The 15,532-nt window shown below is 45.3% G+C and overlaps 1 protein-coding gene across 1 annotated transcript in view; it reads right to left on the bottom strand.

Annotated features, from left to right (window-relative positions):
* LOC149330553 (CCAAT/enhancer-binding protein zeta-like) overlaps positions 1-14,836 on the bottom strand; it is a 28,512-nt gene extending 13,676 nt beyond the window's left edge. The window contains exons 1-9 of the mRNA XM_089561180.1: positions 14,596-14,836; positions 13,814-13,925; positions 13,180-13,371; positions 12,208-12,275; positions 10,529-10,732; positions 8,756-8,953; positions 6,688-6,951; positions 5,111-5,290; positions 2,970-3,179 (exon numbers count right to left, since the gene is read on the bottom strand). Of these exons, the coding sequence (XP_089417306.1) occupies positions 2,970-3,179; positions 5,111-5,290; positions 6,688-6,951; positions 8,756-8,953; positions 10,529-10,732; positions 12,208-12,275; positions 13,180-13,371; positions 13,814-13,925; positions 14,596-14,793 (1,626 nt within the window). The 5' untranslated portion in view covers positions 14,794-14,836. The remainder of the gene's footprint in view (positions 1-2,969; positions 3,180-5,110; positions 5,291-6,687; positions 6,952-8,755; positions 8,954-10,528; positions 10,733-12,207; positions 12,276-13,179; positions 13,372-13,813; positions 13,926-14,595) is intronic.
* Positions 14,837-15,532: the final 696 nt, after the last annotated feature.

The raw sequence follows: 15,532 nt of genomic DNA, 5'->3' as shown, positions 1-15,532 counted from the left end.
AGCACAGTCATTCCTGGATAGGTACCCCAGGGCAAGACAAGGCCCTTTTTGTAAATTTCTTTGCTGAAAAATTTTAGCAGAGCCCTGAATTCAGTGTTACTTATTAGACCGTCATTAACCAAATTTTAATTGTTTATTACAAATTCCAGAGACAATATCTTAAAAAAACGGGCTTGTCTTGCCCTCAGAAATTTATTCAGGTATGGTGCAAAAGAAACCCTATGAAATTCTGATAAGTGGTTCCCAAGATATGGCTTTCCCTAGCAGCCACGCCAGGCAAAATATTGATTCTGAGAAAATGGCCTTAGAAGATTGAGAGAACACCAACTTTTTTGTTTCTTGAGATATCTTGATGAAATTTTCAGGGTAGGCTCACAGCATAAACACCTGAAGAATTACTAAGTTTCACAGAGTTGTGCCCTCTGGTTCTGAAGTTACAGGAGTATATTGAGGTGGTTTACAAGGGTTCTTTGGGACAGGCCAGGAGAATATGCAGAATGTGTTGGCACTATGAAGTTAATTTATGATAATTCCTGAATAGGCACCTCAGGCAACAACAAGGCCCTTCGAAAATTCTTTGGTAAAAAATTTTAGCACATCACTGAATTTAATTACTACTTAGACATGCACTAATTAACCAAATTTTATTTATCAACAATTCCAAACACAATATTTCAATAAATTAGCTTTTCTTGCCCCCCAAAATTTATTTACGTATAGGGTAAAAAGACCACACAGAAATCCGTTGAGTGGTTTCTGAGATATGCTGGGGTGAGCAGCCATACAAGGAAAAAAATTAAAAATTCAGAGAAAATGACCCTCAAAAGTTGTGACATTTCCAGGTCTAAAACGATCCCGCTGAATAGCTGGAGCTGTCTCTGTGCTTTCTTTTTTTTTTGCCGCCTCTGAGTTGTCACTTCATTCTGTTCCTCAGCCTTGCCCATGCACAGGGCATCTTTCTCCGCCGCTGACCGACCCGTACATATCTAGAACGCTGGACGCGTCGATGCAGTCGTCGGCAGCGCGCTTCGCCATGCGGATGGACCTCATAGAATGCGTCCGTGCACCAAACGCGTGTCGCGTCTTGAATTTCGTTGTAGGCATCTTGACCGACCGCGCAACGATCAACAAGCTACACGACACTGTTCAAAGGGCACGGCGACAGACTGTAAAGACGGCGATCGCGAAAATGACGAAAGGCGAACACACCGCACAAAGGAGAGCGAGCAGCCGGAGCAGACGACGCGCAGGGAGCAGCCAGCGGAGACCATCGCGTCAGCGCGCGCAGCAGCCAATAGCAGCCGCCCGTTCCCCCGCGTTCTCGAGGAGCGCGCGCTTGTTCCAATCGTAGCCTCGGATTTCGGACGCGGGAAACTCGAAAGCAGCCGCGAGGCCCCCAATCAAAAGCTAGCCACGCCTCGAGCACGCTGCCGCCGTCGCCGCCGCCGGCAGCAAAGAAAAGCGCAAGAATTCACGAACAAAACAAGACCAAAATGGCGGCGCTCGGTTCAGCGTGTGAGGAATGGCGCGTGCGCGAAGTTGGGCATTTTCGGCGCTTGCTCGCGGCTCAGGGGCCGCCGTGGCTTGTTATATTTCTAATTTTCAATATTTTTAAGGCGAATTAGGCATTGATAATTACAGAAAAGGTAGTTTATAACATATACAAATGGAATATATACTTTTCCAAAAATTGACTTTTTCGCGATTTTTCGGTTTTCAAAGGTAGCGTCCCCCCTTAACAGTGAAATAACTGAAACGCCCTAGCACGGTGTGTGGGGTTTAATGACCCAAAGCTGCACAAGGACTATGACAGATGTAATGGAGCTGCCGCAGTGGCTCAGCGGTTATGGCACTTGGATGCTGACCTCAAAGACGAGGGTTCGATTTGTTCGCGGCGGTCGAATTTCGATGGAGGCGAACTCCTAGAGGTCTGTGTACTGTGCGATGTCAGTGCATGCTAAAGAACCCCAGGTGGTGGTGTTGATCAAGGTTGGAAACTACTAATGCAATCATTTTAGATTGAAGATGATGGCACTCTGTGTGACATAGGTTCAAATCCCACTGGCAACATGTGGTTGTCTTTTCTTATTGTAATCAATATCAGCCTAACTACATCTACTGAAGGACAAAGGCCTACCCCACATCCCTCTAATTACCCTGTCCTATGCGAGTTGCAACCATAGGAGCATATTTTTAAACTGTTCAAGGCTGTCTGCACCTCATTAAGGGGGGACGAGGGTCTTAAAACTAACTTGTTTGTTTATGGCTAGAATCTCATGAAATTTTGCACACAGATGCATTTTTCTCTTGTGATTCCCAATATGTAATTATAATTGAGGTGGTGGTCTTAAATCTTGAAAAGTCTAGAATGTAATAGGTCATTTCTTACGCAGGTTTAGTGAACTTTCTCATTGCATTTTGTTGCTTTTAATTACATGAATTGATAGCCAGAGAGTTCTTATACCCGATGACATTCTTCGTTTTTCTCTAAAGGCATGTCATCCTGATATACTGTGTCAAGAGTTAAAGGTCGCAGTATTTGACACTGCAACTCATTAAGCTAATTGTAAATTGTTATTTATACGTGGCCTAAACAAAAAACGTAAGAATGTCATCGGGTATGGGAATTTGCTGGCTATTAATTCATTTAATTAAAAGCAACAAAATGCAATGAGAAAGTTCATTGAAGCTGCGTAAGAAATTACCCACTTACACTCTATAATTCAAGATAACTTTTGATCTAAGACAACCAGCTCAGTTATGATTACATTTTTGGAATCACAAGAGAAAAACACATCTGTGAGCAAAATTTCATCAGATTCTAGCCACAAATAAAAAGGTGAGTTTTAAGACCCTCGTCCCCTCTTAAAGAAAGGTTTATGGGAAGTTTATCTGGTTATTCTTTTTTGCAACAAAACCAGGCACTTAGTGCTGGCATGCGGAACCACGAAACGCACTGCACCGCTCACACTGTCATCGGGAGCATCATCGTAGTGCTCGCCATCGCTGTCATCGTCGTCCTGCGAAACAAGCTGCTCCTGCTCGAGCTTCGGGGCATCGTCGGCAGCAGCTGCATCGTCAAACGTCCGAGTTTCAAGAAGCGTTGGTCTCAGCTTCAGCACTTCGGACACGAGGAAGAGGATGCCACAGGCCAGGTGTGGAGACCGGTACAGGCAGGCCTGCAATCCACAAAGCAGTAGTGGGGTGCCTCGATTAAAAAGAAAAGCTTCAAAGGAGGGAAGAATGGATTGGTAAGAAAGATCAACTTTCGGTTTGGCGATTACAGGCACTCCAAACATATGCAGTGCAAGAAGACACTGCACCGCACGCAGATGTTTTTTCTCACACTAGCACATTTAATGTTTTGTAGCATAGCACTTTTAACTACCACTGTGCATCACCTGATCTCTTTAAACCAATGATCTAGTTTTCTTATGCCCTATGGCCATTACAGTGGAAACATATAAGGGAGATCGAGGACAAATTGAAGTTGGCCTGCCCTGACAAAGTACTACTTTCTAACCACAGAAAGATTAGTTTCACAGAAAACGGAGCATTTACAAGATGGGAAAGGTCAAAAAATGAGATACAGGTGTTGCGACCACCGGCCATATTCACAAGCAGACCGCAGTGATGTCAAGACGTTTTTACTGAGCGAATCTCTGAGACTAGGCCACACTACCATTCCCTTAGATAGCGACCACAAGGTACCATTTGGTCTGGACATCACAAGCTTGAATAAAGTAGTGAGAAAATTAAACTTCCACTTTAAAGTCATATTTGCTAAGCTATAAATGCACCTTTTGCAGCAAAGCAAACATTAACACAACGAGAAAAATCCATACAATTGGACAGAGTTATCCCTTTTATGTTGCTCTGAATCATCATCATCAGCCTGACTACGCCCACTGCAGGGCCAAGGCCTCTCCCATGTCTTTCCAATTAACCCTGTCCTGTGCCAGTTGCAGCCACCCTATACCTGCAAACTTTCTACATCAATCGATCTATTCTTTTCTGTCTGTAAGGCCCTTGAAATGGACAGATTTAGCCATCATAATTAAAGTGACCATATTCTTCTGGCCCCAAAGCGGGACATCAAGGGGGGGGGGGGGGGGGGGCATGTTCTTGCCTGAAAAGCTTCTTCAGTACAATGGAAGACGCAGCAGCTGACATATACCGCTTGTGCTTCACGGTGCCTATGTGTTTTAAAATTTCAAGACGTCCAATGCGGGCGATGGAAAAGTCTCTTCCACATTTCTCGCAGCGGACATCGTACTCCGACTTCACTATCTTCAGGAATAGGAACTCTACCCAGTTCTCCGTTGAACTTGCACTTCCATTGGTTTGGTTTGGTTTGGTTTATGGGGTTTAACGTCCCAAAGCGACTGAGGCTATGAGAGACGCCGTAGTGAAGGGCTCCGGAAATTTCGACCACCTGGGGTTCTTTAACGTGCACTGACATCGCACAGTACACGGGCCTCTAGGATTTCTCCTCCAAAGAAATTCCAGCCGCCGCGGCCGGGATCGAACCCGCGTCTTTCGGGTCAGCAGCCGAGCACCATAACCGCTGAGCCACCGCGGCGGCGCACTTCCATTCAGGCATTATCATTGGTGCGACAAAGAAGCATTAAAACAAACAAACGCAAGCACGCGGAGGGAAGAGCGTGGACAAACGCATAACTATAGCATAGGCAAACAATTTTTGTACCCTGATTTAACTTCGGCTCACTAGCTAGCCAACACTAAAAGTTTTTGTGGCTAGATCTAGCTATAGTTCGAGAAAAGGACGAGAAAAGACGCGACTGGCCATTGCGAGCGCTTTTCCGCGAGCCGCCTGGAAATGGCTTGTTTTTGCCATTATTTAGGCTGGTTTGTGGAGCTAGGCAGAGCGCGTGTAGCCAGTGTAGCGAAGGCGGGACATAACGCCGTCCCACAAGCATGCTGGCGGGACAGCAGGACCAGGCCCACAGGCCCAAGAGGGACATGTCCCGCCTGAATCGGGACGTCTGGTCACTTTAATCATAATGCCAGTGCTGGGTGAGTTTTCCTTTTCTGTTACTTTGTTGTCAGTCTCCTTAATGACGCCTGACAAACTGTGCAGCCAGCATACCTGCAGAAGCCGCTTCAGGAACGCCTTGACCCGGTTGTTCTCCGTGTCTCGCTTGAGCGACTTGTACAGGAGGTTGAGGAACATGGTCTGGTGGGTGGAGTGCTCCAGCGCCGGGTCCAGTGCCTTCCGGTACAGCGCTCCATAGAAGCGGTCCGACAACGAGCTCTTGGCATCCAGGATCTAGCCCCAGCCAAGCCAAAGCCAACGAGGGAGAGGCACAACAACAACAGAAATTAAAGGGGCCCAGAAAGACAATCTTAGTTAACTGTTTTGCCTGTTGATTGCATACAGTGAGTTATAATGGTGCTATTAGCGTCGGTAATACCGCGTACATTCCGTTTTTTTTATATTTTAATGTCCTCCCCAAAACAACTTCATGGCTCTGATGGTGTCGCCACACAGTGGCGGGTTTTTAGCAGCGGATATGACATCACCTGGCGCAAGCTTGATGACCGGACGAACAGTAAATATACTGCAAATTGTGTGAATAAATAGAGACACATTTTGTCACCTGTCTGCGTTTTATATTAGATCAACAAAAACAACTTGCTTGTCTTAGATAAATGCCCTGCAAAGCAAGTAAAATAAAAATACACCACCAGGGGCGCTCTGGCATGGAAACAACGCTGCCAGTCTCAGCAAGAACGAGTTACAGAGAGCAGGCAACCATGGAGTGCAAACTTCCGCAACGTGCTCTGGCTGGCTGTTTTGATTGGTTGCGCCAGGTGCCGTCATTGGGAGAGCGAAATAGGAGTGGGAAGCCCCGCCAAAATCGAGTTGAGGGCAGCGTTTTGTTTGCTTGTATTTTGAAATTTCTTCGCTGAATAACTCCCGTTCCTGTGCATCGATTCCTGTAATTCTTTTTAAGTCAGCATCTGTGTGACATAAAGAACCCACCTGAAGTATAGCCGGTATTCCCCCAGGCAGTGTTTCGCAGCCCCCTTAAGTCCAAGACATACACACACGTTAAGGTGTGATAAAAAAAAAAAAAAGACAAGGATAAGTGATGATGAATGCGCAAAGCGGTTGCTTGCTGAGAAGACTGCAGTGTGCAGTAATGGCACAGAACACCAGTAAGAGCAGCAATAATGAAGGCAGCTGTGTTAACGAAGCCGCTCAACAAGCATAAAGACAAACAGAGCTAATGGACCTGTGAAGAGTGCTCGCATAAATTCATCAGTTTAGAATTTAGAGAACTGTGGTACACCACAATTACATGTAGAAATCTATTGTGACCAGGAGGTCAGGTACCACGACTATGGGCATCAGCTGTGATGCACCAATCCCGTTGCTTTCATGTGCCTTCTTTGTCTGTGGTATCTTTTGCACCACTTTCAGAACACTTTATGAACTAACTACATAACTTAAACCAAATGAGAGCTACCAGCACACACAACCAACTGGGGAACTAGTGCTGTATGGGCACCAGTACAATGTCAGGTACCAGCACAGACTGCCAGTACAATGAACACCAGTACTGAGCAATGTGTGTCACCAGCAATGAGAAACAGTACAGTGAGCACTAAGCAGGAACACTTTGGGGCCCCTTTAAGCAAACACAAGTGAACATATCAGACCTGGAATAGCAAGGTGAGAGCCTGCACGGCAATGTTGAAGTCCGTGAGGTGAACGAGACGGAACATGAGGTTCACTTGGTCCTCGGGCAGGCCCTCGGCGTCCGCAGTGCGGGCGTAGGGAAACGCGCGGTTCACGCCCGTCAGAAGAACCTTCATAGTACGTGCATCCGCCACCTTGGAACGCTGGACACACTTCTTGAAAAAGGTGAAGTAGAACGACACCAGGGACCGAGCCAGTGACACCTCGTCATCTGAAAGCAGAAGCTGTGAAGACAAAAAAAAAAAAACAGGAGAAGAGGTACGTGAAGGTGTTGATGAGGTAGCGAGGACTTGGAGCTTCCTTGCTGAAGAAAAACTTTAACGACCTTGTTGCAGCACGAAATGATGCTATCTGTACCACAACTAGCGCAAACTAAACTGAAACTATCCTAGCCTCTTTTTTTTCTCTTGTTCCACTTTCGCTGTGGACAACAAAGTACATGGAAAAGGCAAAATGGTGGTCATGGTAGTGATTTGTTAGCTAAAAAATAGCAAATTAAATGATAAAATATGCCTGGAAGCCACACCAATTTCGGCCGGTTCTCAGACATCTGGTTTGTAGCCAGCAGAAATAAAAAGGATGGAAAAGATGAGAGGCAGGACAAAATAAGGACAACATGGACAGCAAGAAAAGGTAGTGGAGAGAAATGCAACAACACAAAAGGATCACAATCACACAAACGTAAATGAACCAGAACAAAAGTGCACAAAAAAAGAACATCTGCTGCCATCTCATGTCAATTGTTGCAACTATAAATTGACTTTGCACAGCACTGGATGGCACTGAACCTCCCTTTACAATGTTTGGCTTCATAACAACAGATCGTGCCAGGCTAGCAGCTACCGAGCATTTTGTGCTTAAATTTACCCTCAACCAATGAGACAGAATTTTAACGTGAAAACATTAGATGGCTTATCGACATGAAACCCTGGCATCCCAAAAAGTGGCGGCATTACAAAACTTGCGATTGGTAAAAAAAGTGTGAAGTCATCAAAGGTGAGTAAATGCGAAATGTTAATCAGTAATAGTCAGTACTAGTACTCAGAACTGCACCAACTACAAAGAATTAGAATTGAATTGAAACAGAATTGGAATACAATCAAAATAGAATTGGGATGGAATTAGAATAGAATTAGAACAGAACTGAAATACTTTTGCATTACTTGCACGTAGGTTCCTTAAGGGACACTGAGGAGAAATTGAAGTTGGCTTGTATCGACAAAAACGTCACTCATACTGACAACAAAGCTCTTGTAACGTAGAAAAGAGCAAGAACCAAAATACAGGTATCGCCGCCACAGGCCAAACTCGCAAGTACTACAAGCGTGATGACGTCATAGGACAAAATAGTGCTGCTAGAACCAATGGCTCTAGAAACACTGGGACACGAGGACTGAGGCGCAGCCAATGCATGCGCAAATCTCCTTGACGTCGCCAGATGGCGCCACGTACCCGGCAGCTACGCGCGCGCATGCAGCATTGGGACCAATCAGCGCCTGCTCACCGACGGTAGGCGGGCTTCCGGTATTCCGCTAACGGTAACAAGGTACACAGTATGCTAAAGGTGTCTATTTGCGAGAGCTTCGTCGACGACTTCGAGAACGGGATCCATCGTAACGCTGGCAAAACGCCGGTGCAAACGTAAACGAAGCGACGGTAGCGACAGCCCCAATAGCCGATAGATGCATTCAACGTGCGGCCGGCGGTAGCTTTCTTTTCGGCTGCTGCTAGGCCGCACTGCTGGCTACCAGAAATCACGGAGTCTGCGTTACGTCATGTGCACGTCATGTTTCACGTCACTTAGTCCTGTTTCGTCATAAGAGAGTCCCAAGTTTGAAACAGAGCGGCGGGAAAAACTTTTTCAACTTCGAATCCAAATTTCTTAGAAATAAATGCATCTCTCGCTGCCAGCCGAGTGGCAACAAAGCCATTAAATGCCGAACTATCGGATTTTGCTTTAAAAAAAATATTAATAGAGCTCTCCTCACTGTCCCTTTAAGCACCTCCAGTAATTTTTTTTACACACACCTGGCTGAGGAAGCAGAGGGCGTAGTACTGGGCCTTCGGGGCCACGTTCGGTCGGTAGACGAACCGCTCCACCTCGGTGAGCATCTTGGGCTTCATGAGCGGATGGTGGTTAGTCAGCTGGGTGAGATGGTGGGAGACGCGCGAGGCGACCGCATTTGTACGGTCGCCCAGCTTGTTGATCAGGCGTTCCAACAGCAGCTTTTTAAGGAAGAGAGGAAATGAAGAGCAGAGAATTACACGACAACAATAATGGCTAGCATATCCACTTAAAATCACAAATTGTTAACCAATGGGAAGAAAATTTTCAAACTTTCAGATTTGTGTGAGGAGCATGCCTAGAAAGCACGAAAAAAATTCCACCCTCGCCAATGATTAATTATGGGATTTCTGTAAGGTGGTTGTACATTCATACTGTGACCGTACATTGCTTTTAGAGTCTCAAAGTCTCAGTTACTGCTCTGTTGAGTCATTTCTATCGCAAAAAGTTATGTAAACAATCCAGGTTATTTTACACCTTTTAAAATGCTGACGCATGCAAAACAAGCAAATGAAAACACATAATCCCCGGAGTCACACTGATGCTCATTTAAAAAAACAAAGTCATTTATCTTAAAAGTAGTTTTCTGCACTCATTTGGCATACCTGGCTTCAGAATATGGCTTGTACAAAGAGTTTTGAAACGTAAGCCGGAGGCGTTCATGATGCATTAAGTTCGAATAACAACTGAAAACCCTGCAAAACAAGTCTCGCACATACTGTATGATGGCATCGAGACCAAAGAGGGTTCACAAGTCTCCCGGACTCATAAAAAATCAAATGTAAATTTGCTCGTGATGCCACTTGTGAAGATTTTTTAAATGCGTCAATTTTTAAAATGAAAATGCACCATCAGTAACATTGGCTCTGTTTTTCCCAGTTCGCGTTCGCCCTTAAACAAGGCACTATACTTCCCACTTAGCAGAACCTGCAGAGTGCGACGCTCAGGAGAGGAAGCAAGCACAGTTCCCAAGTTGAACTCATCAACAGATCAAGCTGCCCAAAACCAGTAGCACATTAGTGGCATCTGGTGGCTGACTCCCCAACTCTCTCAAGCATTTGTTTCTATTGGGGAATTAATTATTGCCACAAGGCTTCCAATAAACATTTTCAAGCACAAACAACCTAGCTGCTATGTCAGATGCATCACAGTAGCAATGCGAGTGCCACTCCCTTGATGGCTGGCTCGATGACACTTTGTTGTGTCATGACTGAATGCCCCAATTGCTTTCACTGATCAAGATTAGAATGACAGACTAGGTTTCTTCCTAATATCAGCCCTGCATGCTACAGTGCTTCCTCAAGTATTCAACACAACACACTTTGGATGTGTACTCCAGGGGTTCTCAAAGCGGGTTCTACCGAACCCTTGGGTTCCCATTGGGTTCCCTGAACAACTCAAGCTCTGCGCACCTCAACCCTTGACATCCCTTCTACCCATTTAATTTTGGGACTAATCATACTGCAACTGCTTACTACAGACTTTTCCAATATGCAGCCAGTCATCATTAATAAACATATGTGGACATTTTTTGAGGGCCCGCACATTGATGTGCTTGTTCTTAGCATGCATGTTAGGCAGGAAGAGACAGATGCCAAGATGTAAGGTTTTTCAGCTCTTTATGAAAGCCGTTAGGATTCCCCAAGGCCAAAGAGATTGAGGACCTCTGTCCTAGGCACAACCGGCTGTCATCACCATTTGTCGGCACGTGAATGTCAACTGTTCGGGGTCCTCACCACTTCTCTCTCCGGGTGGTAGGTGAGCATGTGAAACATGCACGTGACAGCCCGCAGCTTGAGCTTCTCCACTTGGTCAAAGGAGGCCGTCTCCAGGGACTGCAGGAATGATGCGTACCGCTGCTTCAGCAGGTCCTCAAAGTGCCACAGCAGCAGCGTGCGGGACTCCACCACTCCACTGCCGCTGAGGCCTGCCAGGGGGCGCTGCATGCGTCCAGACATCATCATCATCATCGTGAAAGCAGAAGATAAGCGGGAGGACTGAGCGATCATAGATTAATGAACATTTACATGCCACGGAAATGTACACCAACACATGGTTCTCTGAAATCATTACTGAGCACCTGATGATCTCTAATGGGCACTGGAATCTGAACTTGGGTGTACTTGAGCATTGCAAATACGAGGAGGAGGTTACAGAATCAGCGCAGCAGAAAAAATCAGCTGATTGAGAACAATCAAAAACAGTACAAATTAGATTCATGGCTTACGGGGTTTAACGTCTCAAAGTGACTCAGGCTATGGGGATGCCGTAGTAAAGGGCTCCGGATAATTTCGACGACCCTAGGTTCTTTAAAGGTGCACTTAAGAGGAATCTGAACCCGTCTTTTTGCCGCAGGAACTCGATCTACACATTCCCAGCATTCTTAGAAACTTCGATTTATTGCTCAGCGTGGCCAATTTCCCTAATTAAATCAGATTAACGGCCGGCTCCCACCTTTTCTTTTTTTTAATTCCCCGCATACGGTGGGAGGAGTCGACCAACGCATGGAGAGAAGGTTGATGAATATCTATGAACCTATCTCAAAAGATGGACCCTCAATGACACTTTCCGAAGACTTTGCTGTTAAAGCAGTTGCTACACACCACAGCAAGAATCCCATTTTTCATGCATATGACAATTCATCATCATCATCATCAGCCTGACTGAACTCACTGCAGGGCAAATGCCTGTCCCATGTCTCTCCAGTTAACCCTGTCCTTTGCCAGTTGCGGCCGCCGTATTCCCGCAAACTTCTTAATCTCATCCGCCCGCCTAACTTTCTGCCGTCCCCTGCTACGTTTGCCTTCTCTTGGAATTCACTCCATTACCCTTACGGACCAGCGGTTATCTTGCCTTCGCATTACATGCCTTGCCCAAGCCCATTTCTTCCTCTTGATTTCAACTAGGATGTCATTAACCCGCGTTTGTTTCCTCACCCACTCCGTCCTCTTCCGATCTCTTAACGTTACACCTATCATTTTCCTTTCCATAGCTCGCTGCGTTGTTCTTAACTTAAGCTGAACAATTAACTGCCCACAAAAAGCAACAGTTAGCCAGCGATAACCACAAAAACAGACTACATGATTTGGGCAGAGTTCATTCTGGATATTTCATTCCAGTTCCATGAAGGCTAGGCTGCTTCGCAGTTAAATAAACAATGCCTAGAAAATTGTGTTTTTTTTTTTTAACTTGAAAACAGTCAACACATAACTTGTTAGCCCAAAAACATGGTTGGCACGACTACTCTGGATTAAATTGCAGTCTGCACACGAAACCAACAAAACAAAATCTGCAAGCTGAAATGAAGCAAAGCATCACAGTACAACACAGTAACAATTCAGGCACAAGAGGCAGGGCTACGTAGTCTAAGACACTTATATCTCACAAGACTGCATTTGAGAAAAAAGGCAGACACCTGGCAAAAGGGGATCAACTTCTTGTCAGGAACCAGAAGATCAGACAAAAACAGGTCTCGCAGTGCATCTGCAAGCATCAACAGAAAGAATCATTAAAAACACAAGTGGCGCTTTAAGCAGTGATATCATCATCATCAGCATAAATATTAATAATAATAGCAACAATAATAATAATAACAATCAGTCATGTTAGTTGCACTGTTGCACAAAGGCTTCTTGCCGTAATCTCCAAAGTATGACGTCTCCATGTTGCTTTTAGAGAAAGCATAGCCGAGGTTACGTTAGCTTAACTTAGTTTAATGCAGTGACATCATCATGAGCCAGGCTAATTCCACTGCTGCACAAACGATCCTTAAAGCGATCTCCTGAGTGAGATAGTTCTACTATATCAACACACATTTGAATAAAGCATAGTAAATGCTAGTTTCGCTTGACTTAGCTCAGCCTAGGTTAGGTGTTTCGCACCAGCTACAACCACCTCGGCCCACAAAAATTTCTAATACTACATTTCCCTTCCTTTGGTATCTGCTATACCTATCTGAAAGACCACTGGTTATTTGCCCTACGCATCACAAGTCCTGTCAGAGTCGATTTCATCCTCTTCATTAATGCTCGAATACCAACTTGCATTCATTGCCTGATCAATGCTGCTCTCTTGCTGTCTCTACCAATTTCCTCTACTTTTGCACAGTCAAAACTTGCTGTATGAAGCTAATAATCTGCTTTCTTTTAAAAGGAGAAAAGCATAATCTGCGCTACATAAACATACCAGGTTAAAAAAGATGCAATACAACATATGTATGCACTACGAGAACTCCAGTGGATGCAGACTGATGAAATAATGTCCCTGTCTAAAACTTCTAGTTAGTTTTCCATGAACTATGACACTGAAATGGTTAGAAATACTATACAATGCCCATTAAGCATAAACTGTGCACCATGTACGACCGACAAGGTTGATGGTCACTTACCCATGGCAAGAAGGCACTCCTTCTTTCCCTTGGGCGTAACCATGGCGACCAGAGCATCCAGGCTTGCCAGATTGTGCACGGGGCTCTCCTGAATGAGCAACGTGTGAGCTGCCACCTTGTCTGCGAGCACGCCTTTCGCCAGCACCGTCTTCACCCAGCGCATATCCGAAGCTCGTGACCGCGACTCTGTCTCTGCAAAAGCACTGGTGATAAGTCAACCTGTACTTTGTCCGTTGCCCATCAACTCAAGCCTACTTGCTAGGCTTTCCATCGTCTTGCACTGTATTTCGAGTGCTTTGAGCTTTTTTGCTTGTAAGCATTTGGTTTTGCACAACGTACAGGATAGCACAGGACAAGAAAATGCACACGCACATAGCGCTGACACAAAGTGCTCAGAAGTCCGCATAAAAAAAAAATGAAAGAAGCTTTCTTTCAGAAAAGAGTTGCAAGCTAGTGTGTCATGCCTTCATGTTCACTTTCTTGTCCCATGCTGTTCTCAAGCTACTGTACAAGTTGTTGCAAAAATTGACTGATCAAGGATTTTATCTCATGAAAGGCTGATGACTATGCCCTGCCTGCACTGCGAAAGAATAAAAGAGAGGTTGAAAAAGGAAAAGAATAGAAAGTAGCTCACGCTTTTTGTATAGGGCCTTGTCGTGCTCAAAGAGATTTTCCGCCAGCTTTCGCTTAGCCGTTACCAGGTCAGACGGGTTGTCCAGGACCGGTGCATAGTCGTCTTCCGGCAGCTGCGTTAAACACAGAATCGGAGGGTTCACGTCACCAACGTAAGTCTCAACACTGAAAGCAACGAAGAGAGCTTCTTTCTCGTGTTTCGTAAAAACACAAGGAAGTTAAATCGAGTTGAGATGGAAAGACGCAAAATATAGGGCTTGTGTGAGGAGTCATATTCCAGCGGACTGCCCGTTTTAGTTTGGGCAAAAGCGTTGATGTGTTAGCTCTCGACAACGCACAACCTCGCGATTTTTTCGCATAGTTTTCATTCCTGTACGGGTTAAGAACACAGCAGTGATTCCAAGAACGACAGGTATCGACAGGATACATTCAGGGCAGCAGCATTCAAAAATTCTCAACGCATGTTCTTGAAATTCAACATAAAAACATGTACGGTCATCACATGTAGAATCAAACAGCCACAGGCATCGTGAAAATCATGCAAGGTTACGCGATCAACGCTGTCTGAAGAAATTCGACATACCCAGTATCGTACTCCACCACTGAGACATTCGCAAGTGGCAAAGATGAGGTATAATCGAAGCTGTCCTGACAGCAGAGGTGCGAATTCTGCATCCTATCAATGGGGAAACGCCAACGCTGTGCCTACTGATCATTTCCATCGAAAACAGGCACGTAACGACACTTGAGAAAAAAATTTACGAGCATGACAGCCACGCTTACCTGCTCATACCACTTCTTGTTTGGCTTTACGAGCATCTGGTTGAACTTGATGGTCTCCGAAGCCTCCTCGTCAATCGTTGGTTTCCACGCATCATTACGTAACTTGTTGCTCGCTTCTTCAAACACCTTGTGAATCGGTAAGGCTTCTTTTTGACGCTTTTTACGCTTAACATTGTCAGATTGCACTTCGCCAGCCATCACGCGTGCTAAAATTACATGGACGCCGCCATTGTTTCGTCGCGGTTGCCGGACGAGAAAATTGTGGTGCGGTTGAAATTGACGAAACCACGGCCATGCCAGTAGCACAAAGAGCTTATAACAGCCTCCTTTCGAGCTCAATATTAAATTGTTGGTAAAAAATAACTGTACAAAAACATATTTTGTGATTTATTTACTTGCATCTGGCGCTCGAAAGTGAAGCCATAAGAAGTAAACGACCTTGGCCCAGAATTTTTAGTTCCAGTTTCGGTCTTTCACTTAGCATTTCGTCTTTTCGCCGTTCTTGTTTTTTTTTTTTCTATAACAATTCCTACCTGTTGCACCTTAAACTGAGCGAGGAGACCAGCAAAATCTTCGGGAAACACGTTTCAAAAATAAGTGTTCATTGCATCGCAATGGGACGACACTAGCAGACGACAGGACGCCGCTACACACAGCAAGTATGGAGCCTCGTATGCTCAGCTCTGTGTCGTCCTGTTGCCCTTGCGTCGCCAACTCTGCTCTTTACTGTGATGCTTGTTCCCGCGCTCAAGCCCAAATTATGGTGTCATCGGGGGATAAATTTAAGAATAGGTCGAAACCTTCACCAGGCAGCCGACTTTGCAGCGACCATCTTACCGAATTATGTTTACGCCGAACCGGAGCGAGGGCTAGGCTACTACCTGACGAAGTGTCGGCGGTGTTCGGTTGGTTCACACTAGCGCCCCCAAAAGGTACG

This window comes from Amblyomma mixtum, chromosome 9 (genome assembly GCF_055824585.1).
Source record: "Amblyomma mixtum isolate Tamu chromosome 9, ASM5582458v1, whole genome shotgun sequence".
Taxonomy (NCBI): Eukaryota; Metazoa; Arthropoda; class Arachnida; order Ixodida; family Ixodidae; genus Amblyomma; species Amblyomma mixtum.
The sequence above is the reverse complement of the archived record's forward strand: the minus strand, read 5'-3'. Positions and strand labels throughout refer to the sequence as shown.